Source organism: Parus major, chromosome 5, assembly GCF_001522545.3.
Source record: "Parus major isolate Abel chromosome 5, Parus_major1.1, whole genome shotgun sequence".
NCBI lineage: Eukaryota > Metazoa > Chordata > Aves > Passeriformes > Paridae > Parus > Parus major.
In genome coordinates, this window is record NC_031774.1 from 40,541,256 (window position 1) to 40,567,952 (window position 26,697).

General features: G+C 43.7%; 1 protein-coding gene across 4 annotated transcripts in view; it reads left to right on the forward strand.

Moving 5' to 3' along the window:
• ADCK1 (aarF domain containing kinase 1) overlaps positions 1-26,160 on the forward strand; it is a 73,823-nt gene extending 47,663 nt beyond the window's left edge. Inside the window, exons 5-11 of one of the 4 annotated variants that reach the window (XM_015631137.2) lie at positions 3,317-3,475; positions 6,853-7,011; positions 10,198-10,314; positions 19,342-19,491; positions 19,722-19,919; positions 23,553-23,746; positions 25,154-26,157. In XM_015631137.2, coding sequence (XP_015486623.1) covers positions 3,317-3,475; positions 6,853-7,011; positions 10,198-10,314; positions 19,342-19,491; positions 19,722-19,919; positions 23,553-23,746; positions 25,154-25,325 — 1,149 coding nt within the window. In that variant the 3' untranslated portion in view covers positions 25,326-26,157. The other 3 variants (XM_015631136.2, XM_015631138.1, XM_033515142.1) reach the window with 3 other exon arrangements.
• The last annotated feature ends 537 nt before the right edge of the window (positions 26,161-26,697 follow it).

Consider the following 26,697-nt stretch of genomic DNA (forward strand, 5'->3'; position numbering starts at 1 on the left):
CTAGCTGCAACTTCAGCATGAATCCATGCTAGTAAATGTGTAAGTAGATAGATCCTGTTAGAGCTTTTATATCAGTTCCATGAGGTGTGAATACTAATACCAACAATCAAGCATATTTTGTGTATTTAAAATTAAATGAGCTTCATTCTTTAGAATTAAACAGTAAGGGCTGTGTTTCCAGCAAATGAAGTACAGTGCACATTCATTTGCTGGTGCAGCACATGCATGATGGGGACCTGTGCAGAAGGAGTGAGGGAAACCATTGTGTGCAGGGACACCACTCACCTGTACAGCTGTAAACCTGCAGCTGGCTGTCCTGTTCCTTTAAAAGAGAAGCCCTAAAGTTCCTTTTAAACCTGTAAGGAAACTATGCTTGTTTCATCTCCTGCCAGGATTTCAGATGGTAACAGTGAGTTTGATGAGGCCATTTGAGACCAGCTGTAGCCTGGAAAAAACTTGAGAGTTCCTTAAGTCAGGTGGACTCCAAGAGTGTCCCAGACCTTTGTTTGCTAATTATCCATCCTGGAAATGACAGGTTTTTTTAAGGGTGCTTGTGAGCAGTAAGGGTCTGCAGCCTGTTCCAAGAATTCCCTGCTTGCATGAAATGGGTGCAGCCACCTTCCCTGGGAAAGAGCCCACTCCCTGGCAGGCAGTGTGGTTATCAGGCTCACCTCTTCTCTGCTTCCATATCATACCGCCTCTTGCTTGCTTTTGCCTGTCTGGGACACACAGCCTGCAGCAGAGGCATTAGCTACCTCCAGTGAGCTGAGAAAAGACAATTCCATAATGAATGAGGGTCATTTGCTAAGTGAGGGGTCCTGGAGCCCTGCCATAATTGTGCTTCTGCTTTATCTCAGCCTCACACCTGCTCACGTAATGGCTCAGCTGTGATCTGCTCCCTCCCCCTGTGTATGCTCTGCCCTTCTTCCCCTGGGGTATCCATCAGTTCTGTAGCCCTGTTGCAATCCCTCACCTTCCTGTCCTTGTCTGCAGCCTGTGAATGTGCACAAATTTGCCCTGGAACTGTGGGAGGGCCACTGGGTTGGCTCTACTGGACATCACTGTTAACCTGACTTCCACGTCCTAAGTAGCAAGTTTTAAAATGAAACTCTTCTATCCCAAATAACTCCTAGATGCAGCTTTCTTCCATTATGTTTCTTTAGAAAACTTAGCCACATGATAATGAGGTATGTATTATTCCTGCCAGAGGGAACATGTGCATCTTTTCTTTCCCCTGCATGCATTCAGTACTGGTGAATATGGCTGGATTGACAGTGTAAGCAATTAAGAGGTTTTGAAATCCAGAGCAGATGGAATTTTATCCAATTTATATATGATCTTACTATAAATGTACCTTATTGGATTCAAGCCAGTGAACTCCCAAATCTGTGTTTTAACCTTTGGAGTATGTTACCCAGCCTGTTGACAATTAGAGTGGTAACCACTTCGTAAAAAGGTACATCCCTCTGATACAGGGATGTAGGGTAGTGAGAGAATTGAAGAAAGCCCCAGCTTGACCTCATGTGGCAAGTTCTTTGTTTGCATTTTTTTCTTCCTTGTGGGATCTTACAGCCCAGCAGGCTCTTGGCTACCTTAAATCTTTACCCTTAACAGATCCTCTCTTCAGGCAATACGTACACTTCACATAAAGGTAAAAGTCCCTGTGTCTTGAACACATTTTCTCTTGAGACACAAATGTCAATGGGTTTGAATTATGGACCTGCTGTAATTAAAAACCACATAACTAGTTGTTTTTAAATGCAGTTGTTTTACTTAATTGATTTTGCCGCCAGGACCAAAGAGAATTAATTAAATAAATAAAATGCACCTTCCTAGTGAATTACTGGAGGCATCTGAGTCTGTGTTGGTATCTAATTACTGCAAATGCTCCAGTTTGTTGCTAGCAGTAGTTTTCTGTGGAAGGAGCTGGGAGAGAAGGGGTAAGGTGGTGTGGGAGGGGGCTCATTCCTTGGCAGCTGCAGGAGGGAACAGGCTGCTCCTTGTAGTATTTTTCTTCCTTTTCAGCAGAAGAGTATTCGTTTAAGGCTTTGCATGAAGACTTTGCTTAGAAGGTCTTTATTCATATTTAATTGCTAGGTTGCTGCAGCTCCCATCTTTAATTACCTTTTAAAAAGCAGGTTATAAAAATGCACTGACATTCTTTCTTTTTTGTTACTGCATAAATTACAGGCTTCTCAACTGCTCACTTGAAATCAGTTGAGCCCGCGAGAAGTGTAGGACAGGTTCCCTTTGCTGACTTCTGGAAACCTCAGAGCTTATGTTCACCTTGCTCTACAGAGCAGGACAAAAATCCTCAACTAGCATTACATGAACTATGCCTGAAGCCACATATCTGTGCTGGCCCTTCCTGTGAGCTGACTGACTGTGTGGAGGGGCCTGGCTTGTTAGCTAGGCTGAAATTGCACTGCCATGGTTGTAGTGTTTGCAGAGCCTGTGTTGCCTGGTGCTGACAAGAGTTGGTGCTCTCTAGCATGGTGCTCTGTTATGCAGGGCAGAGGCCTCTTCCCTCTCCCATTGCCTCACCCATGTCTACCTTGGATTTTGCTTTCTGGACCTGCTTCTGGTAAATCTATTTAATCTACAACTTTCCTTGTAGTCTAGTCCTGGATTTCTCAGCCAGAGCTTCTAATAATTTCCTCTCCTGCTCACCAAGTGCTTTTCTGTCTCTGATTGGCACTTCTTCTGAGTTGAGAGCACTGGTTACTTTTACAGAAGGTGTGACAAAGTCCATCACATTAAACAGGCCAAGCTGTCGAGGTTGAAACAGCAATTTTTGTCCCCCTGCCCTGAATGCTGCTCTTAACCACTGCTCCCAGTCATGTGCTGGCATTCACCAAGTAAGCTAGCTGCTGCTGCTGTAATGCACAGGAATACACACTGCCAGGTTTCAGGGGTGGTGGTGGGTGGTATTAAATATCTGCAAAAGAAATACATGCAAAGGAACAGCTGTTGGCTTCTACACCCAGGATGCTGACCATAATCATTCCAAAACATTTTCAGGACAGCCCAAAGAAGTCTCTCTCATACTACCTGGCCACTACAAGTCCAAGATGAAACATATTGCTGGGACTCTGTCACAGGTTTCCATGAGCAGAGTATCTCCAGGGCACTTGCACATTTGGCAGGCTTCACTCAGAGGCCAAACAATGACAAGGCTAAGAGAGGGGACAGAAGAAGGATGAAAGGGCTGAGTCTGTCCAGCTTTGGCACAAGAACTCTCTGGCCTGTGGGCAGGGCTTTCCTGAGAACAGCCTCTGTTACCTCAAGCTGATGCCTCTTTCTCTTCTTTCGGCAGATAAAAGAGCTCTTTATGAGTTTTGAGGACACTCCCCTGGGAGCAGCATCACTAGCCCAGGTACACAAAGCAGTGCTGCAGGATGGGAGAACGGTGGCAGTGAAAATCCAGCACCCCAAGGTCCAAGCTCAGAGCTCCAAGGATATTTTGCTCATGGAGGTAAAACTACCGGTTGACATCAACTTACAGAACAATTGCCACTGAAACGTATAAGGACCACATTCACCCATGGTGTAAGCAGGTATAACAACATCAATCTGTGGCTTTGAAACCTCCACAGAGATCAATGCTGTCTTGCAGGATTAATACAGAAAATTGGTGAGGATTGCAGTGCTGGTGATTGTGTGGATGGAGACTGAACAAAAGGGTAAGAGGGAAGGAGGGCAGAAGGAGAAGACAGGTAAAGATAAATGACATCATAGTAAGTCCATATAAGATTTAAGAAATAGAGAGTCCTCAAGTCTTTTTACAGCCTGTGTGCCCCTTAACTGGTTTCGGTTCTCTTGTAGTCAGGGCTGTGTGGCCAAGGAAAATCACAGTCCATGATTAGCATGGTTTTTTTTTTATTAAATTCTGTTGTGGATTCAACAGTGGATGAGGTTGCTATGATTCAGTTTTGTTTCTTGATCAGCTCTGTAATGCTGAACTGATTCATGGTAGAAACAAAAACACTAAAATACGGAGAGGTTCACCCAACAGCGGCAAATACACAAATGAGGAATTCACCTGGGAAAATGTTTCAATGTGTATAGAACAGTATATACAGTAAGTGCACATTAATTGGCAGATGGGTAGGTCCATGGCACTAAAGAAGTGAAGCTGAGGAGTTCTGGTCAGTGTTTGGAGGGCATTGCTCATGCAGTAACACTTCTCCATCACTGTGAAGAAGAAGATCAGAAATCAAAAGTTCTGCCAGCAACCTCTCAGAGTACCACGTAAGTAAAGCTTCTCTAGGCAGTTAAAATACCCTGCTTTGAGTAGTCCTGGCTAGTCTGCATAGCAGCACAGCTGGTTCCAGCTGGGGAACATGAGTTTGCAGCTGAATATTTAATTTGAACTCATAGTGAAAGAAATTTTTGGGTTCCAAAGAGATGTCCCAGTAAGATAGGATCTGTCTGTCTGTGCTGGTTTGAAAACACAGAGTTGTTTGAACTGGCTTTGGGTCCAGCTATAGATTTGAATTTGATTCAGATCTTCTCCAGGACTCACTGCAGCGATCTGCCCAATGAATTTGCTCCTGTGAGTCATCACATGCACAGCACTTCTCAGGCGGCTTATGACATCCTTCACTCCCTCCCAAAACAAGGTGGCAGAAAAAGAGCAGTCAAGGATTAAGGATGAGCAGGTAATGAAAGAGTATGGGATCAGGGCAATAAGAGGATTCTCTGTGAATGACCCAAACCCGTGTTTACCTTGAGACATTTACCCTTCTGATAGTGAATATCACAGAAACATATCTCCTCACACCATGTTGCTGTGATTGCTGATTATACTGGTAAGAGACATTTAAACAAATTATTTTAGAATGATTCCTGTCTTTTCCGGCTTTAAACTATTCCTCTTGGGAAACTTGAAGGTAAACCAATTTATTTTCTTTTGGTAGTTTAGTACTGTCTTTCTTGTACAGACAGTCTGGTTTACCATCCACATGTTGTATATAAATAGGTATTAGGAAAATAGCTCAGAATATGACACATGTGGTTTTCTTTATAAAAGGTGTCTCTTGTGGAGTCTTGGCTTACTTGTATCATATCCTTGTGTGGGACTGTTTTTGTGTAGACTGCATAGAAAGCCAGGTCACATGCTAATGTTCTGGTCCTTTAAGAATCAGACAGACATTGAAGCTAGGTAAAGAGGTTAATTTAAATATTTATGGGATGGTCTCATTTAGAGACTGATGGGAAAGAATCTGAACAAGAAAAGGAAAATTCATAAATTCACTTGAGATTTTGTAGCATCAATTGCTGACTCTTTAAAAATCAGTGCAGCATCTGATAAACCCAGAGAGAGATACCTCACTGCTCTCTATATATCAATAATTATTTCAAGACCATATGTCAGAAAAGGGGTAGGCAAAATACTTGTTAGGATGTCCCTGCTGATAGTCAAGTTGGCAAATTTTTTGAAAAAAGCATTTGAAGAAAGTGAAAAAAAAATGCATTAATTTTGTCATGTCAGGCACCAATGAAATAATCTTGGAGATCCTCTGAAGTTTATGTTCGTGTTCATGAAGATCGCTGGTTACATTTCATTTGGGTGACATAAATTTGAAAGGATTTATGCCTCTAGATGTAGCAGTAAAAAGTACAATTCAGTAGTGTCTGGAACCTGGTGATTACATTTTTAAAGGAACATTGAGTTTGCAACTGACATTTAGATAAGAGAAGTTGAGACGGGGTGGAGAACAAATGTTGTCACACAACTGAACAGGAGCAGTGATGGTTCATAAATTTATTTTTGTCATACATTTCAATGATGGCAGCTTCCTGTGTGTACTTTAAATGTTCCTCCTGCAGTGCAGGAGTTCCCACCTCTGTGGTGGAGATCAAGAAAGGGAAATTGTGCAATAACACACACTTAAAGGCCTGTTTCTGTTTCCAGATAAATATGCAGAACAGGTGAAATGAAGACAGCAAAGTGCCATTTTTATGTTTTTTTTTACTTGTTTTATGATTCAGTTAAAAACAGCTAAACAAATTTTTTACTTCAGGTGGAGAAACTGTCCCTTTGTTTGGACAGAAAGCATATTTGGCTGCTGTGCAGCTTTGATTATGCCATCCAATTGTGTAATGTTGATTCACTCACCCTTAAGTGTTGCTTCAATCAAATGTTTTTGGCTGAGATTTTCAAGATGCTGTGTCACTGAATATCTAATCCCTTTAAGAAGAAGAGCATTCCATGTGGTGGATATATGATATTTGGAAAATATATCAGCCTTGTGAGGATGGCTTTGCCTGATACTGAAGAGCAACTTGCCCTCTCACCCCCACCAGAAATGTTACTTAAAGATGTGTAGCCTACTAATTGTATCCAAACTCCGCTGTCTTCTTTGAACTGCCCAGAGGATTTTCTCTGCTCAGCAGTGGAAGTAATAAAGAGGTGACAAGTCTTACTTTAGATCTTCCTCATCTACATTATCTGAGATCTGTTCAAATGAAGCCAAAGAGTGACTTGTAGAATTACAGGACTCAGAAGAAGGTGTTGCTCCAGGGCAACACCCTTGGTGAGATCTGGTCATGTGGTCTCTTCTCCAGAGCTTTGTTCTTGTCTAGGCAGCAGCCAGCTGGCCACTTTTTGATGTGTGTGCCATCATTTAACTCCTAGGTGTGCCTTCCTCTGTGGAAGTACAGGCCAAAATTTGTCTTACATGACCAAGGCATGATACTGTGTTTTATTGTGATACTGCAGGAACTCTAAAAGCACTTAGTTTTTTTTATCTGGAAGTTTTATGGAATGATACTATCTAAACATCACTGTGTGTAGCTGTGTGACTTTGGAGCCAGCATGCAACTAATTGTCTGTTTGCTTGTTTTCAGGTTCTCCTCTTGGTTGTGAAGCAGATTTTTCCAGATTTTGAGTTCATGTGGCTGGTGGAAGAAGCTAAGAAGAATCTGCCCTTAGAGCTGGATTTCCTCAATGAAGGCAGAAATGCTGAGAAGGTTGCTCATATGCTCAAAAACTTTGACTTCCTGAAGGTGAGGAAGCACATATTTCTCTCTGTATATGTGCATGAATAGTCTCCTTTACTATGTCTTATGCCCCTCATTCACCAAATGGAGGAGCCATGGAGGGAGAATGGAGTTCAGCCCCTCTGTGTTGTTCATTCTAGACTGCTCTGCTGATACAGACCAGAAAATTCTCTGAGACATGCCTTCTTCTTGTCTGTTTCCTACTGAATGCACTCTATTGGGTCAGGAGTGGTGGCTTGGGACCAGTTGTCTTTGGAGCTTGCTACTCATTTTCCCAAGTTTTCTTTCTGAATTTCATTTTCAATTTCTTTCTGAACTTGTTCAGAGACTATGGATTTGCCATCCTTTGCTGAACCTGAAGTTGATGGTACCTTTCCTTGGGCTCTGTCTCAGCTGAGGGTAAGAAATGGACACAGAACAGAAAAGCTAGACTGAAACTGGTGATGTCAAGTAGTATTGTGGACACCTTGTATCTCAGGAAGACGCATATTCACATGAGTCCTTCCTACTGCAAAAAAGCACATTCTCACTCTAGAATTGGACATTTACCCTTCATACCCATATGTGGCTAATTCATGTTATCTTCATACAGAAATCAAATTGCACCCATGTTTGGTCTTCCCCTCTGATACTTTTATCCCACCTCCCCTGCCACACACTTATGTTACTGATAAATGTCTGAAATACAACCAGACACGTACACATCTCATTCTTGGAAAGACATATGCTCACATCTTCAAAGTCACACGTTCATAAATCTTTTGCTGAGGTACAAGAGACACAAGCCTCCAGTGTGTGCTTTCTGGAAACACACATAGTGCCATGGTTGCAGTCACTGATGTGACTGTGCCCATGGCACATACAGAAAGGCAGCAGAAATCACACTCTGCTGTGGATCATCTTGTATACACACTTCTAAATGAGCTTGCCACCTCCTGTTTATGCAGAAGTTCAAGATAGGAGTGACAGTGGTCTGAAAGAAGGTGAGTTTTTGTTAGGCTTTACAGGCTGATAAATCCATTTTTCCTTGCTTCTTCCACGTAAGGGCTGTAATTCCATATTGCCCAATTCCAGCTTTGGAGCAGTCCTTTCAGAGCCCAGTGGTAGCAGTGGCCTTCCCTTAGACACAGATAGCTAAAAGCCACCGCATGGAAGGTCAGAGGCCAATGGATTTGTTGAGTGGGTGCTTACCAGAAGTGATGCACCTTGGAGAGTGTATCTGTTGCAGCTGTAAGTAGCATATTGTGAAGTAAATTCCCTTGGAGGCAGCCAAACACCTCCTTGCTGGGCTAAGGAGCTATCATGATATCAATATGTGTAACAATAACAAATTACTTGAGATGGCCAAATAATGGATCCTTCTGTCTGACCTGCCAATTCAGAGACGTGTTCATCACCTAAAAGCAACAGAAGAATTGGGCTCCTGTATCATAAATTTTCCTAAACATGCTAGAAAGCTGAGAAGTAGATTTTGTGCTGTGAACCTCTTTGAGCTTTTAAAGCCAGAGATAAATTATTTCCACACACAAGCATTAGAGCCAAACATCTGTGAGTAATTAAAAAAAATCACTGAAGAATTTGGCTGTGATTGAGAGAGGCATCTCCAATAGCATGAATAGCACTTTACAAGCCCACTGACTTGCCCGTGTAAATCTTGAGACAAGAATGATGTCGTTGGAAGTGATACAAGGGATCAGTGAGCTAGATGGGATGGGGAGCTGTTAGTTTTGGAGTTAGCAGGCTTTCTCACCAATCTAACTGCAAAGAATGGGCATCCAGATAAGCTGGGAAGCCTGTATCTGAATCCCCCTTGATCAGAGCGGGTCTATGGCATCAAAGTCTAAGCAAGGTTCACATGCAAAGTATACCAGGAATGTTGAATGGTGGGACTGAGGGACATTGAAATTGCTCAGCAGAGGAACCTTTGATGTAAGGTGGCACACACATGGTGAAGTAGAACTGGTCTCTCTAGGACATGAATAGGAGGGAAGCAGATAGTTTCTAAGAGACTAGGGTATTATCAGTAGTTAAAAGCAACAAATGCTGCTTGTTGAGGAGCTATGATGAGCTACAGTGTCTGGCTGGTCATCCTCTGGTTTTGGTCAGTTGATGAACAACACCTCTTCTTCCTGTCCTGCCTCAAGGTGCTGGTCCTGAGTCCATGGCTTAATCAGGGGGTGAGGAGAGGGGACTGCACAGCTGGCTTATTATTTGCATGATCCAAAATTATCATCTCTGTACTGGGGCACAGTAATGGGAGTGGGCAGAGCTCCCTTATGTCTTTGCTAAAATATACATGTGTGGCTTCACCCATGTGCAAAAGCAGATTAGGGTAGATTGGGGGTTTGGTCAGCACAGTAACATGAGGAATTTCAAAAGGGAATTCAGCAAAATGGCTCTTGACAATAGGGACTTCAGCATGGGAGAAATTTGTCTGGAGAGAGAGGCTAGAAAATGGGGAGCCATCCTGAGAGACACTTTCATCACTGACTCCTTGGATGACACCAGACCTCTTCTCTGGTACCTTACTCAGCTTGATCTACCACAGCTTGAATGAAAAGTGCTTTGACATTTTACACTCATTACTATGTTGCTGCCAATAAGATAGATAAGGGTCTTCCCAAGCAAGTCCCTTATTTGTGACACTTGATTTTTCTCCCAGTTCAATTGCAGATGGCCTTAAGTATGCAGGGTTTATCAGCTCAAAGGCATTCATGTTCCAAGGGGCACTGCGGAGATACAGTTTATGACGATGGCTTATAATTTTTAAAGCTGCTTGTTTGTGTGTAGCAAACAAGATGCAGTTCCTGTCTAAAGGAGCTGAGTGGATGATTCATAAACTTGCAATAGGTACTAGTTAAACAGCTGAGCTAGAGGAGCTGCAGAGCAGGTAAGAAAGGTATCTCAGACATCACAGGGAATGGGAGGTGTTCAGAATCCTGTAGAGCATGGTCAGAAATGTTACATGAGATCAGATTCTACTGTAGTTGAAATGGTGTATTACCCTTGTGTGCATTGGTGCTGTCCTGCGGAAGAGGCTGATAGATGGAATTACCTCCCTTGTGCTCATCAAAAGAGCAAAGTCTGCGCTTCAGCTGCTTTCATTTTTACTTCTCTTCTGGGATTTGTGTCATATATTCTCCTTCTTTTCCCAAGATGTTGCCTGACCTAACCCACGTGTTTCTGTTTCAGGTCCCCAGGATCTACTGGGATCTTTCAACAAGGCGTGTCCTTCTCATGGAGTTTATGGAAGGGGGACAAGTGAATGACAGGGCCTATATGGAGAGGAATGGCATCAATGTCAATGAGGTAGTTTCTCAGCCATCTCTGAATTTGGTGTAAAACTGATTTTGACCTTGATGCAGAATGGAGACTGACAGGACAGGATGGGACAGGGTAGAAGAATAAGCACACACAGAGCAGTCAGTCTGAGAGATCTCTGTTCTTGTGCTCTTTGGAAAAGGGAGATCTTCAGGGAGACATAGTGAAAGATGGCCATGCTCTTACATTAAAGACACCCGTGGTTTGTTCCAAGATGGAAGTTCCTGTTACCCTAAAGGAACAACTTAAGTTTCTGATTATTTTTATCTCATGGACTTAGCTATTAAGAGAGCTTTGAAAAGTTCTGACTGTAGCAAAACATGGTCAGCTCCATTCATCTGGACAAGTCAACTGGTCCAAACTGAGAGAGTTGTTTCTTTGAGAGAGTTTATCCTATACTTCCACTATAGGCAGAGGTGAAATCTAGCCCACACACTCAGATAGAAGAGTGAATATTCCTCAAGTGTTGAGACAGTCTCAAGCCCCTTGAGAAGGGCTTGTTTTGATGCATTAATAGAAGGGCTCTTGAGCAATATGTACATTTAGATGTTGAGGTGGGCTTCTTCCTAGATCTCAGACAGCAGATCCATTTTGAGATTGAGGTCATTAGCATAGTGTAGCTCCCTGGGATTTTCTTTGTATTTTCTCAGACTGGTGGAGATAGCAAAGTTATAGAGAAACGGCTAATTTCAGTTTTTCTATCTTGCAGAGGCTTTTGCTTGTGATAGGAGCAATATAGAGTGAAAATATCTGCTAATTTTTTTGTTTATCCATGCCTTTGGGAAGGTTGTTTCATGATGACTTGGCACAATACATTCCATGCAGCAATGAAGTCCCATGCTTTCCTGAGTCTGAGCTGGTCTCTAAATAATAGCTAAGAAGTAATTTTTGAAAAGTTGTCAGTGGGCTTCTACTACTGTAGGAGCAATGTGTAAGTTTCAGAGAATTGCAGACATCTGACAGATAGAGGATGCTATTCAGCTCAGTTGTAGGACTGAATTTTCTTCCTTTTCTCTCCCCACTGTCTGAAGTTGAAGATTAACTTTTACTGATTGCCAGCAAAGCAATGTAGAAAGGAGGAAATATTGAGCCTGTCAGAATCATATGATGGGAAAGGAGGTCTGTTATTATGGCCACAGTAAGATGAGGTAGGGGCAGTGCGCACCCCAAACTTCTCCTGCGGCAAGGTACAGCAGATGGGGAGAAATATTGCCTAGGTTAATTATTGGCTGCTGCTGTTGTTGCCCTGGGTAAAGGACTGCATGGCTTGGTTGGGAGATGGGCAAAAGGCGGCAGACACTGAAAGGAGCGTGAGGAGGGGTGGCAACCCACGTTTCAAAACTGTGACCTGGCTTATAATATGACAGCAATCTTGGCTTTCAAGAGATGCATTAGCTCCCTACACATCCCCCAAATATATTTATTTTATCAATCCCTCTATCATTTTCCTCCATTTTGTTTTATGGTGTGGAGGAAGAACAGTCTTCACAGAGCGGGGTTTCTTTTTTGTGACAATGCAGCCTTGAAAAGCAAGCTGAGCCTCTCTCCTCTAAATGGAAAGGATCCCTGAGGTGAAAGCTCCCTTCAAACCAGGTTACTGACATTTACTTAATACCGTCTGTAGCAGGATTATCATTAAAGCTGCCCAAAAGCACATTAATCTCTCTGGATCCGTCCAAGTGCTGGATTGTAATGGCATTTAATCAGAGAAGGCTTTGATTTCTAAAGACAAGTGCAAACATTGAAATATCTGCCTGTGGAACAGTTACTTATTCATGTACAAGTGTACTTGTACACTGTAGTGTAGTTGAGGAGGAACATGCAGCTAGGATATTGACAGTGAAAGGGAAATCTGGAGAGGGGAGTTACCAAGAATGAGCTAGCAGGAATTTTAAGGGAAGACTAGAACATGGCAGGGCTAAGAAGGGGGGCATCTGGAAACTGGGCTTTTCCTCTATTAAAACGCAGTAATGCTTGCAGTCTTAGTTGGGAAGGTATATTTGGAAGAAGTGGGTAGAACAGGGAAGAGAGAAAAATTAGACTGTGGGGCTCTCAAGGGGTTTGTAGCATAGTATATACAGGAGGAAAGGAAGGGCAGTGAGACTACTTAGAGCATGGATTTTTAAAGATCCCAAATGACACAAATGTTCCTTTTGCATCTATTCTGAATATACCTGATTCATTTAGAGAGATCTTATTTGTATACAAATCTTAACATTGTCTTTGGTCTGCCACATGGATTCTCCATTCCTTCTTTGTGAGTTCTCTGCCTGTCTCTGCAGAGACTGCTGTATCAGCAGGCTCTAGGACCTGTGGAGCTTCCAGATATGCTCATGGCATGTGCTGTATTGCCTCAAACTAACCAGCCAGGTCAGGTAGCCAAGAGTCCCTATGATCAGCCTGATTTGGATTTGAGTCAAGGAAAAGAAACCATTGTTTCTTTTGCCATGTACTTCAGCTCACCAAGAACCTGGTCATGAGGCATGGTTGATTCAGAAGTCAGAAAAGTGTTTTGTCCAGCTGAGAACTGAAAGCAAACAACTAAGGTACTTAAGATGAGCTACTGTGCGCAATTATTGCCATCTGTTACTCCATCCTACTATGGCTTTTTGATTCTTTCTGTTACTAAATGGGTTCTACACTGAAACTGTATCTCTTTGCTTGATAAAGAGCCCAGTACCTTCCTGTAGCTGACAGCGTTGCAACTTGAAATACCCTTTCAATGTGGCATTTACCCTTCTGCCAAGAGTCAGGAGCTGTAGCTGTGTAGCTGCTAAAATTTAAGTGGGATTTCCCAGGGTGGGATCCTTTTGTCAGCAGTGGAAACCTGTCATGTCTCAAGTATTTGCGCTGATAACACTCAAGTGTTAGATGAAGCGGAGCGTGGAGAAGAGCACTGTTTCTGGGGAAGATGGCTATTCTTGCTCTTTGCACTTACTGAGTTAGTCTGGGGAGAAGTTCATTTGCGAATGTCCTGCGTTTCATCTTGTCTGAAGCTTAGTGAAATTCAGAAGGCACTGATAAGTAAAAATAGTGACCTCCAGTATTTTCAGCTTTTGAACTGGGCACAGACACCTGATAGAAGAGTTAAATTAGACACTGACTTGTTTCTTACTGAAAGTTGGTATTGAGCATCAATGTCAATCAATTGCTTAAGTCTCAACAATATGCTTTACATTAAATCAAGGAAATACAATTGCGTTTAAAGCCAAGGGAAATGATCCCCATGGTCATTTTGTGTCTGACAGAGATGCAAGAAACAAAAAAAATAATGACTAGTCTTCTTTAGCTGTGTCCTTTTGAGAATCTGTGCAAACTTGATGAGTTAGTCCCTCAGTTCCCTGGGTGGATGAGTCAGAACATTTCTCTCCACTTACATGCCATGAAAGATGGAGCATTGAGCATGAAAATAATTTCCTGAGTTCCCAACAGAGAGTACAGGGCATACTAGGAGTGCACTCCAGGAGTCCCAAAAACTATTCCTGTATCTTAATGACATCAGGTGTGTTCAGACATCATATTGCTGTGATGCTAGATCACTGCATAGTAATAGTACTGCCTAACAGAGCACTTTTGAGCCTCACAACTGGATGATAGAGGGCAGAGTGTGAAATAAGATCTCTTGTGTGACCACCCTCTTACTATGGATAAGAGCTATTTCAGAGCAGAGGCAGAGAAGACTTCAAATTGTGGCTATTCTCTGCCCACACCCTTTGCTAATTTGACACCAGTTTAATTGGGCAGAATTGCCCTAGCAGGATTAAGCAAAACCTTAGACGATGGCTGTAATAACAACAATGAAAGCAAGCAAAAGCCCAATACAGTCTTCAATCCAATTAACCTTCGATTAAGGTTCCAAAATCAATGCTATTATTTTGGCCGGAGGAGGTAATATTGAGCCCTGAGAAATGAGCTGCACAACGACCTTTACTTTTAATGAGATCAATAGAAGTTAGTGTCGCCATCTCTTAAAATAATTGGCAAATATTACAGACAAATTAAGGCCAGAGACTAGTATCTGCTTCTGATCTAAAGAGACAGTCACAGATGGAGGTGGGATGGGAAGGGATGATGCCCTATCAGGCAGTTTCATCTAGGACTTACCAGGGGCAGGCAGTGAGGTCATCTCTACAGGACCATGACACAGTATTTTTTTCTGTGCTTTTCTTCTTCATGTCAGTTAGAGGCATGGAACCATTCCAGCTTGCTTACAAGTCCAGGAAAGTATCAGTGACTTTCCCCAGATAACCCAGGCTGGTTTGTTACATTGCACTATATCATGCTACCCATGAGCACGATTTATGTGCTTTTTACTGTAGGAACACTCACAAGCTCAAATTTGCATGCATTTTTTCTTTTCTGAGAGGTTTCTTGCTACCTCTTATGTATTGGTGTTTTTAAAGATACTCAGTTGTGATGAACTTTCTCGAGTTTTGTTACTGTCACGTTGCTTTGTCAGCAGGTATGTTGATTAGTTGCATACAAGGGCAAGGGTGACAGGTTGTCTAGGTTTTCAGAACTGATGACAGCAACATATTGTGTCTGGGTACTTACATATACAAGAAGAAATACATCACTGGTGGTACCTGCACTACAGCTTGGGATCCTCTGAGTTAGGTGACAGAAATGTAGTTAGGTGTACTTGTTAAAATATTTGGTACACTGCACATGACTCCATTAACTAGAAAACATGGGGATTAGTAGGGAAATTGCAAAGTAGGTAAGAAACTCATAGAGGCAGTGGTTGAGAGAGGTTGCCACAGTGGAGTTTTGTGAATTTGTTTTTCAAATAGATTTCATTTAACAAACTGGTGATGACCTCAACACAAACACAACTGTATCAAGGAGATTGTTGATGACACCAAGCTGAGAGGTCTGACATCGTAGAGGAGGACTGGAGTAGCAATAGCACTTGTTGGCCTTGAGGACTAAAGTGGTAGCATCCTGTAGAAAATGGGGCATATTTCTGCTGTTTATTATGCTGTTTCATATCTGACTGGTGGACACATTGGGGTAGTAAATACTGGAGAGGAACAGAACTAGTTAAACTCTAGGATTGTGCTAGTTAAGGAAATTATTTAAACTGAACATATTAAAGTTAGGCTGGGATTTATGGGAAACATTCTGATCACCTAAAAGTAAATTTTTGGAACAGCTGCCAAAGTCATACTTTGTCTTAAATATTTCTGGTGAACTTGACCAGTTTATAGAAGGATTGTGTGATGCTGTACAGTAACAACCCTTAATGTTTGCACTGCAATCTTATTTTCTTCTGTATTTGTTTGTAACTCGCATACGATAGTTTGTGACATGTAACATCTTTGCCAGACTGAGTAAGTAAAGGGCACTTCATGCGCTTAGGTTGGTGAGGAGTTACTCCCAAGTCCGGCTGTTATACTTGTATCTGTCACTCCATTGTGTCAGCAATCTGTTTATTTCTCAAATCTGTTTTTTTCCAAAATGAAAACATTGGGCTGAAAATGTGAGGTTTGCCTGACATGGTGTCGTGGTCACGTCACATAATTCTGGCAATGGCAGGTTGGTATTTGCATTGATTGGTAAGGCCACAGGCTCACTTGGTGACTGTAGTCATCATGTTCTGATACAGCACAGACAGGGAAATTTAACTTCTTTCAGGCACTAACACACCTTCTGGCAATAGGCAGGGACATGTCTCTGGCCAGACCCAGACTCTGATGTCATCCTGATATATCAAGCTAAGCTCTGCTTGCTGATCAGCATAGGTTTTGTTCTTATATGTTACCCCTAAATTATGCCATTCATGATTACACCCGCTTTTGCCTGGTTTTATTTCTTGTAGTACATACAGAACTACAGGTGCTTCTACTTCCTTGCTATTCAAACCTCCCAACTGGTAGACTTTCCTCCTCTGCCATTCCTTAGCCAACTTTGGAATCTTCAGCTCTTTTAATTTTTTTTTCCCCAGTAAATGCCTCCTGCATCCTGCTCATTTATTTGTTTTTTTCTGAACTCCCTCTCTGTAGTCTGCACCTCTTGAGTTAATGAGGTGTCTAGAAGTGAATGCAGAATTCCAAGACTGATTATTTTTTTTACAGTATGCATCAGAACAATGCTGAGGGATACTGGTAATGATAAAGACCTTGTTTTGTTGGATGATAAACAGAGAAAGGACTGATGACCTCTCTGTGTCATAACAAAAAGCCTTTATGTTAACCATGGTTTTTGCTTCTGTAAATCATTGCAACCTTTTTTTCTAATTTGTGATGCACCTTCACCCTGAGGTCTTACATAGCCTAAATGCATGCTGAATTCCTCCCTTCTCCTGAGCAGAGGTTTTCATAAGTCTGTTTCCTCATTTCACTTAGCTGTCTTCTTCCAGAGTGAATTCTGTAGATATTATTTATCCAGTGGCCTTCTCAATAAGGAATAAGGGCCTGAAGTGACAAGGCACAGTACAGAAGAATTAATGTATATAAGGGTTTAATGTTTTTTTCCTAAACTTTTTCTCAAGAAATCTGAACTCCCTTTGTCTGAATTACAATGATAGGTTGCTATTCACATACTACACTTTAAGACCTAGAGTGTAAAACTTCCTATTTTGTTTAGAATTTGACAGTATTGTTGCTTTCTATCTTAATTTATTTTGTATCCTATTTTAGAGGTATGACAACAGACAAAATTATGTGAAAATACTTTAGTGTGCATCACAGCTCCATGGTAATTTTTTTCCAAAAGTGAAGACTGTTTATATGCTTGCACCATAAATCCCTGTAACATATCTTCTGTATGCTAATGAAGTAGTACATAATACATTCATATGTCTTAAAGAAGTAATAAAGTTTAGTTGAAGATACTGGAGATACTCAAGGTTGCATGTTGGGGAACATGTAAATATAAGTACAGCAGGGAAAAGAGAGAGATGATGGTGATCTTGCAGTGAACATGATCTTCTACCAATGACCCAACCTGTGAGTCTGAACAGGGCTCGTTTTCATGGGAGGGTGGGAAGATGGATCTCAAGCTGCTTTTGTGTTGCATTACAGGTTGCAAGAGGCTATGACCATAGGTCTATTTAGTCACCTTTCTGCTGATAGTGGCTTAGGATTGGGGACCTTCTCTGCATCTGGAGCTTGCAGCCATATCATAAGATGCTGTCAATGAGAGTGGCATGGATAACCTGGTGAGAGGTGTTTTTGTAGGATCCTAGGATATTTGGGTTTGGAAGGGAACCTCAGGAGGGCTTTCATCAAATCTCCTTCTAAGGCAGGGTCATTTATGAGGTCAGACCAGCATTGCACAACCTCTTCAGCTATGACCAATCAATAGGTTTGTAGAACTACCAACCCTTGTCTGGACTTGTCCTCAGCAGGAATGAGGCATCATGTTGGGCCCCAGATTGTCCCCAAGTCCTCATCTTCAATAACTCTGTGCTTTTCCATGCCCTTGGAGGACAAACAGCTGTGACAGTGAGGGCCGAGTGTGGTTAGCCTGGCGTGTGCAAAGTGAGTCCCTGGTCCCTGGGAGGCTTTGTGAGTGAATGCTGTGATGGGCTTAAAACAGACTATTTGGCACGTCCTTGGACTGTTAGCAGAGGCTACTCAGCTCTTATATGAGATCACAGCACCTGGTACTTCGGTCCTGTCTAATTTTAGAGCTTGCCGATCAAGGAGACTTGTAAGGGTCACTTCATGGCTCTGGTGATCTCTACTGGTGATTCAGAAGGGAAACATCACTCCCCTCAGTCAGTACTTAAAATAACACCTGCATGGCGTTAGGGAAGCTGCACTACAGGAGATCACAGGGCTGTGCTGTTCCGTCCGTGTCGGTGATTCATCATGGGGCGAGCCAGCATTCATGTGATTCAGCAGTGGTTCCAGGTCCCACTTGAGGGAGAGGATTGTTTCACCTGATTCTACTGCTGTCTCTGTAGTTGTGCTGCAGGGAGGGTTCTTGTTCTTTCTCTTCATTTGTAGTTACTTGGCCACTATTCATGGTGAATACTCTTCTCAGAGGTGGCTGTATTTCAGAGATGGGTAAAGGAAGCCCTTTCTTGTCTGTCTGCTCTTCTGCAGGATGAGCTGTCACTACTATCCCTCTTCTACCACCTCTGCTTATGAGGACAGCTGTCAGTTTGCTGCTTACATAGTGTGTCTGGAGATATGCTTGGAATAGTTTATAATGGCTGTCTTTTAATTGCTTGTACAGCACTCTGCTGTGGAGCGCTGTGCCTCTTTGTGATGGCAGGGAGGGCTGGTGGAATGGCAGGACAAGGCTGCTGTGTTGTTGCATGGCAGGGGGTTGATCCCATGCCCTGGGGATGTTTGCTTTCTCCTAGGAGGTTTTTAACATTAATAACACCTCTTGGTGATAAGGAGCAGTAGTATGGAGGGACACAGCAGTGACAGGATGTTTTAAACAGCTTTTCTGTGCTTCTTCATCTTCACAGACATTGAACAGATTAGCATGGGTATGAGGAAAGAAAGAGGGAAAGTGGCAGAGAGTGTGATGGAGGGAGGCGAGACGGAGCGCATGTTCATTCTGGTGGGCAGATGGACTGGCTGCGTCTCTCCCCACCCCTTCTCCACCATGTCCTGTTGCCATCCATGGATGGAAACCTGAGTCTTCTTCCAAGCAGTCTCACCCAACCCAGAAGCAATTTCCATGCCTTCCCTGTGAATGCATGTCCACCACTATCTGCTTTCCCACTTCCCTCCTCATTGCCAGAAACCCCATTCCTACCCACAGGTACTGTCTCTTTTTTATGCTAGACAAGTGTCTTTAAATATCATGTGATCCCACATCCACCTTCATGGTGATCCTTGCATGGATCCTTTCCTGAATGCCCTGGACCACCCTGCTACTGGTAGATGCCAGCAGCCACCCTGTGCCTCCATCAGCTGCGGGACCTCTGCATGGGAATATCCGCATGTACAGACCCTTGCTTCCTGGGTTGTCACACAGAGGCTGCCTCCCCTCCCCGGCAGGCACCCTACTGTGGGTGGCAGTGTGTGACCATCTCTTGTCTCCTCGCAGATCTCTCGCAACCTGGGAAAGCTCTACAGTGAAATGATTTTTGTGAATGGCTTTGTGCATTGTGACCCACACCCAGGCAATGTGCTGGTGAAGAAGTGCCCAGCCTCTGGCAAGGCCCACATTATCCTCCTGGATCACGGGCTCTACCAGGTATGTAGGTATGAGGGGCTTCCAGGGCCTTGTGAAGGTGCCTTTGGGCACCAGGCTACAGTCTTGCCCTTCTAAGCACATATGAATACATTTTTCATATTACTTCCATAACCCTCCAATAATATATTTTGACTCTGAAGTGGAGGATGGGGCACAGGTGAGGGGTGCAAGACTTTTTCCCCTGTTTCTTGTCCTCTATGGGCTTCTGGGGACCATGTTTCCCTTCCCAGGTGCTGAGTGAGTCATTCCGCATGGACTACTGCCGGCTTTGGCAGGCCCTCATCAAGGCTGATATGAAGAGGGTGCAGAAGTACAGCCGGCGACTTGGGGCAGGGGATTTGTATCCTCTCTTTGCCTGCATGCTGACTGCCAGGTCTTGGGAATCTGTCAACAGGGGCATTGACCAGTCACCAGTCTCTGCCAGTGAGGTAGGTCTTGTGTGTCCTTCCCTAATGTGTGCCCTTGCTTCTCTTCAGTACCTTTCTTTGTTGAAATCATTTGCACCACTGATAGTACAGCAGTGCTGGGCAACCCCTGGCAGCTCTGTAGCAATTTCTGTATTGATAGCTGAGCTAGAAAAAGCCCATACTCCTTCTGCAATGTGTTTTATAGTGGCTGAATTTAATTTCCCAGATTCACTTATCATGGGCTGCTTAAATTTTGTATAATATTTTAATACCTAAGTGTTCACTCTTTCTGGCTGGGGAAACATTTGTAGATTGTCCTTTTCTTAAAAAAAATGTTGAATGCAGCTGTGCAGGAAACCATCAAGGAGGCGAGGATAAGGTACAGGAGACATAAAGGTTTAGTGGGAAGACATGAGAAGAATAATGCATTATCACTATTCATATAAATGACTATCAGCACTGATATAAACTCCTAAAAACTTCTGGAAATTACCTTCCAATCAAAAACCCTATTAACTTGGAGTCAAGGTTGCTTAGCTGCAGATTCTGTCAACTCAATCACTACAAATCTGGGAAATTGCTGCTTACATTTTCCACCCTTCCATACACACATGTGCTGGGATCCTTCTCACTCCTCCTCGCACACCTGATATACACAATACCCCACCTTAAGAATACTAGCAGCCCTGCCAGCTGTGCTGTTTCTAGAGAAGAACATAAAGTGATGTGATTCAGCCAATGGACAAGTGTCTGTAAGTAGAAGTGTGTTGTATCCTATGGTTTGCTTTTATCTGCACACATCTGGAGTAGAGAGGATGGAATTCATTTAAGGAGTGTTATAATATTGCCCTATGAAATTCTCTTCTAAAAGTTTCTTCATCTTGATGGATGTGGCAGAATTTGCTGTACTGGCTTGCCATTATCCATGGCAATGAGTAGGTCATTGGGTAATGGACCCCCTCCCAATTATCTCAGTTAATTTTCTGCACATCAGAAATAATATAATGACTATCTAACAGTCATTAGAAGTCTGTGCTTCATCTGGTGAGTTCTGGAGATGGTAGCTCCAGAAAAAAATTCAAAGCTGCCAAAGCAAGTTGGCACAGTGCTGACTCCAATACTACAAGGCCAGTGTTAAATCTGAGTTAGTGAGCAATGTTTATTCCCAACTCGCTTGTGAAGGTTATGCCAGAGGTGTAGCTGCAGCTACACAGTACTCTGTGTGTGCTAATGAACTTTGTCATTGAGTTGAATTGCGTGTATGGAACCAGCTCTGTTGTCTTTGCCTACATGACACAATTAATGCTGAAACTAGATAATCCTGCAGCAGATAATGGGGAGCTGAGCAGATTTGCTGTGGCATTAGGAAATGAGCTGCTGCTTGCCCTTACTTTAGAGGTGAATTTGAAAGATTTTATCAGCAGCAAGAGCTGAGCGCTGTGTAGGCAGGTACCATCAGTGCAGAGCTCCAGAGAGTGTGCCTGAGGATGTATCAACATGACAGTAGCCTGTGAGACAAGGAAGTAACCTTCCTGAAACAAAATCTTTTCTGTAGTGCTGTACTCAGTCTGGGATACTGCATCTTGAGAAAGGTTTGATGAAACTGGAGCAAGTCCAATAGGAATCTGCAAGGACTAGTGGCCAAACAGATGTAGCCCATGAGGTAAGTCTGAGCAAGTTAGGTCAGAAAAAATTCTAGAAAAGGCAGGTCAGAAAGGGTTGTAGAAGTGATTTTTGAGTTTTTTGAAGAGTGCTGCAAGCAGGACAAATGCAATGAATTTAAACATGGGTTTAAATTCAGCTAAACATGAGAAAAGCCAGATCTAGTGGCAAAGCAGTGAAATGCCACTGCAGATGGTCTGGGGAGGTTTTGGTTCGTGTTACTGGAGAGTTTTAGGTGCAGGCTGGGAAAATGTAGGAGGATTGCCATAGGTATAGTTGTTCCTGCCTTAAGCCATCCATGGCCAGGCAGCTGATTGCTCAGGGTGGCTGCTAGCCTCATCTCATCTGATTTTATGATGGCTTTTGCTGCATCCTGCAGCAGTCTCAGCAGCTGCAGCCAAGGGGCTTTTCTCAGGTCCTGTGGCATAGCTTATTTCTTCCTCTGCACACTTGACAGAAAATGACAGTTCTGATGACAGATCATGTGGTTGTTTTGTGATGTGGACAAGCAGCTGGAGCTAAAAATAAAAAGAAAAGAAATAGAAAAGAAAACCTATGTCTGGAAAATAATGTAGGCAATGATGCTGGCTGGGAAAAGGAATAAGAGATAATCAGGCAGCAATTTTCTGCCAACAAACAATTTAAGAAAACAACATTTAGGAGTGCTAGGCATCTTCTTGCTGAAGCCTTGTGTATCTGGTCAGTGATGGAGGCAGAAGGACACAAGGATTTGTTTGTCAGCAGCAAAGCAATATGGTTTTGTGTGAGCTGTGTACATCTCTGACCATCATGACCTGCACACCGGTTTGTGCAGGTCTGTTCCTTTATAATAAGTTTGAAGTTCATAAAAAGTGAGTGTGAGATCTCATGTCACGAAATATAGGCCATCCTTCATTCCAGAAGAGACAAGGCTTAAGAGCTGTCATTTCCCACAAAGAAGCCTCCATACTGTAAGAAGTTATTTACTGCCCCCTTGCATGCGTTCTCCTGGATTTTGTAGATTGCAGATATTGCAGGGACTTGTCTTTGGATTTCATGTCATGGTTCATGTCATGGCCTCTGTAGGAGGGGGTAGGGGCAGGGTATGCTTATAGGATCAGCTCCCAGCTACACTGTGCTACATTTACTGGGATGGCAAGGGAACTCTCAGATCTAAAAACAGGAATAAGAAGCAAGGCTGACTGTCTTGCATGCTCTGGTGACTTGTATTTGGAGAGGAGCTCAGTTAAGTGGCTCAGACTGTAGCCCCTAAGTTTTCACTAGGTTCTTACAGTAAGCAATGTGTTTGTTGGAATCTGGAGAACTAGAGATAATGAAGGATTGCCTTGGACTTACACTCGTTCCTTAAGTATCTGCTATGAGCTGCTGTCATATAGGATATAGATCTAGATCTGACAGATGACAATTTGAGGATTTTTGATCTTTTGGGTTATCATGATGCTTAACTGTGTAATTCTTTCTCACCTCTGCTGAATTGTGTTGAGGACAGAGGACTAGCATTGGAAACGGCTTCACCAGTATAGCATAGAGCTGTCAGCTGCATGGGGAAGCAAAGATCAAGCAGCCTGGTTGTCTTTGCAGCCTCCACCTTCCTCAGAAATTCTACTACCTGCACCTCTGCCGGTTTTGGGGCTGGTGAGGTGAGAAGTCTCCAACGGCAGTAATGAGATCTGGTTGCTGCAGGCTGCCTAGGACCAAGAACCAAGGTAGCAGTGTCTGTTCTCCTGAGAGGCTATTAATCCTGCCAGTGAGGGGATAGGTCCTTATCTCACCGAGGGGAAAATGGGATCTGGCAAGAGTGATCTGTGCAGTGAGTGCTGTGCCCAGTGTCTGCAGGAAAGAAGGACGGAGCTCTTTAGCTTCTGTCCTAGTGTCATGGTCGGTTAAAACACTGTCTCTTCCTGGCAAATCTCAGCTGCATCTGGACCCAGATTTCCCATGTACTCTCACCTTCTCTCTCCTTTCTCCCTGACATGACCTGACTGGCCACAGGACATGGAGATCCGGTCCAATGCTGCCGCTTACTTGCCCCAGATCACCCAGCTCCTCAACAATGTTCCCCGCCAGATGCTGCTTCTGCTGAAGACCAATGACTTGTTAAGGGGGATTGAGTCAGCCCTGCACACACGGGCCAGTGCCAGCTCCTTCCTCAATATGTCTCGCTGCTGCATCAGAGCTGTTTCCACGTGAGTCTCTTATCCAGACACCAGAGGCCAGACAGGGAGTAGCAGGAGCTGACTATCTCTGTGGTCTGGGAGATGAGGGGAGATGAGGTACAGCAGGCTTGTCAGGGTCCAGTCCCACTGCAGCTGTGCAAGGCAAGCAGGACAGACCCTGAGATGAAGGTCAGATCCAATCAAAAGTCCACATGATTAGGCAACATCCTGGTGATGGGGCAGGTCTAAGAACAAATGAGAAAGTCAGTCTAGATTATGTCTGGTGGTTGTCAAGCAGGTCCATGGTGACAAGACAGGGCTGAGATCAAGCAAAGAGGTCCATGTGGAGGTCCAGCTCATGGGGCTTCACAGCAGGACATGAGCTGGGGACTATTACTCTTCCAGTGTAGCTCAGGCTGGAACTGAAGGTGCACGTCTGAGATTAACTGAGGTTTCTGGGCCTATGAACAGAGGGTTGGGGGTGGTTCCAGGCTAGTCAGGGCCATTAAGACTTATTAGGGCCCCACTCAGGGGGGCTGATAAGGCTCTGACTTAACCTCTTGACCTATTACTGTTAGCTGTGGATCTCTTCCCCTCATTGTGGTCCTGTCCCTGCTCAGCTACATGTCTCAGCCGTTGTCTGTGCTTTTCTTACATCCATCAGATTTTCCAGAGGACAAACCTGTCACCCTGGGGCTGGGGACAGGGATAGAGTTGGAGACCTTAGGTTAAGGGTTTAGGATTTGTCCCCCAGAGGAGGGGAAGAGGCTTCCCTCCCATTATAGGCATTACCACTGGGCAGTATTTGTGAGTAGCATAGTTCTGAAAGTTCACTGCAGCTTGATTGAGGGAATTGGGCTGACTGAAGATCAGGCTGATGTTTAAAAGCCAGGAACAGGAGTTGTGCAAGTGATTGCCTTCTCTGAGTCTTATGAATCAACACACTTCTTCCTCAGATTCCTCCTCCTTGCAGATGAAATAACAGTTATTTCTTGGGCTGATGAGGGACCTGTGAATCCCAGTTAGCTTCTGCTAAAGAAAGGTGGAGAAATACTTTTCCTGGAATCTGTGTGTCAGGATTGCTGGACTCTTACAAGTGTGCTACCAGGAAAAGCAATAGTAGTGTGCACCGGTCCATGTGAGCTGAGGTGAAGCTGGGCATAGAAGCATAGGAATGCCATAACCTAGGATCACTACATAGAGAACTGAATTCTCAAGTGAGCAGGCTGTCTCTTCTGCCAGATTCATTCCAAAAAAGGCAGTCCCCCGCTCCTCAGAAGCACTGCTTAGAGAAAATCCCTGCTTCCTGAGGATTCTCCATATGGGGGATAGCGCCCACCCCTGGGGAGGGTCAGCTATGTGGAAGATGTAGGACAGGCCTCTTTCTTCCTGGGCTGTTTCCTGCTGGATCTAATGCAGCTGTTTCTCTCATTCTAGGTACCAGAGGAGCAAGAGTCACTCGCTTTACAGGAAGGCCCAGATCTCATTCACAGAAGCCCTAAGCCTGTGGCAGATCAACTTATATGAACTCTTTCTGTGGCTGAAGGGGTCCCAGCTGGGGAACTGGGTCATTGCTCTCCTGAGACGGATGCACCATTTAATGTACTGACATGAACTGGTGGGAGAGGCCTGAGTGCTCCCTCCCTCCCTTATGTTCTCCATGGCACATCTGCCTTTTTGACTATTTCTGTCTATTTTTGGGTCTTACTCCACATTACACACTGCACTGTCCTTTTCTTTTACAGCATTAGCTTCCCCTGTGGCACAGAGAGATTAAGTTGATACCAGAGCCCTACTGTTTTGTGGTTTAGGTAAAGTAGGTGCATGATACCTGGTGGCAGGAAAGACAGAAAATAATACCTTCTTTCCTCATTTGTGCAGGTTAAGTTCCACTCAGATTCTAGAGGGATTGTGCTGGGAGCAAATGCCTCTTTGACTCTTTCTTAAACAATCTTAAAGAATTTAAGAGAATCCCAGCCCTACCTAGAATGCCCCAAAATATTTTTCAGACCCTCAGAGAGGGGTGGTAAGTCCCTTTAAAATACAATAGGGTTTATATTAATTTGTGCAATCTCTTTAGTCTGATTTCTGTTTAGGTGTGCGGAAGGTTTCTCAGAGGAATGAGACCTTGTGGAAAGCTGTCACTAGGGTTTTTTTCTTCCAGCACCAGGGAAAGAGGACACAAATGGTGAGAGTGGTGGACTGGGAGTCTGACTTCATAAGATGCATCTCCAGTCCTGTCAGCAAGTGCCTCTGTTTTTGGACTTCTCCCGGCCTGTTTCCTTGCAGGTGAAATGGAGGAAGGGGACAGTGATCTTGCCTCTCTTCTGAAATTCAGGAAAGGCAGTAAGAAGGACAGTTCAGGGCTCTGAAACTGCTGGTAATGTATATGTACTTTACAAAACTATCACACAACAAAATAAATGTGTTGTATCAAAGACCTCTGGGGGAGGGATGCTTGGCTGTGCACTAGAGTTATGTTTGAGCCTCTAACCTTAGTCCTGTTTCCATTTCTCCACAAAGGAGCGATGCCAGGCAGTGCTGGTAATTCCTTGTAAGCAAAATGTCCACTTGGTCTTTTCTATATCCAAGAAGTTTGTACCACATCTGAGTCCTCTAGTACTGCATCAAATGCATGTTGGGATGGAATGGAGGAGCCGTCATCTTTCTGCTGGGAGGATATCTCATACCCTTCTGCCCAGATCCACACTGAGCCTGCCTCCTCCCTGCCTGTGGGAGTATGCTACAGCACATCTGTGAGATGTCACCATCCCCATGCCACAGTGAGCATTTCACCTTGTCACTGCCTGTGATGTTTTACTACTCCAGCCTCAGACAAAAACCTGGCATTGCTCAGTGGTGCAAGTGACAGATTTGATGGCTTTAACTCTGTAGTTGTGGGACAGCTACCAGAAAGCCTCACCTAGAGGCCTGCTTGTGTGAGACATATCTGAGATACTGGGAGACATCTCTGTTGCTTG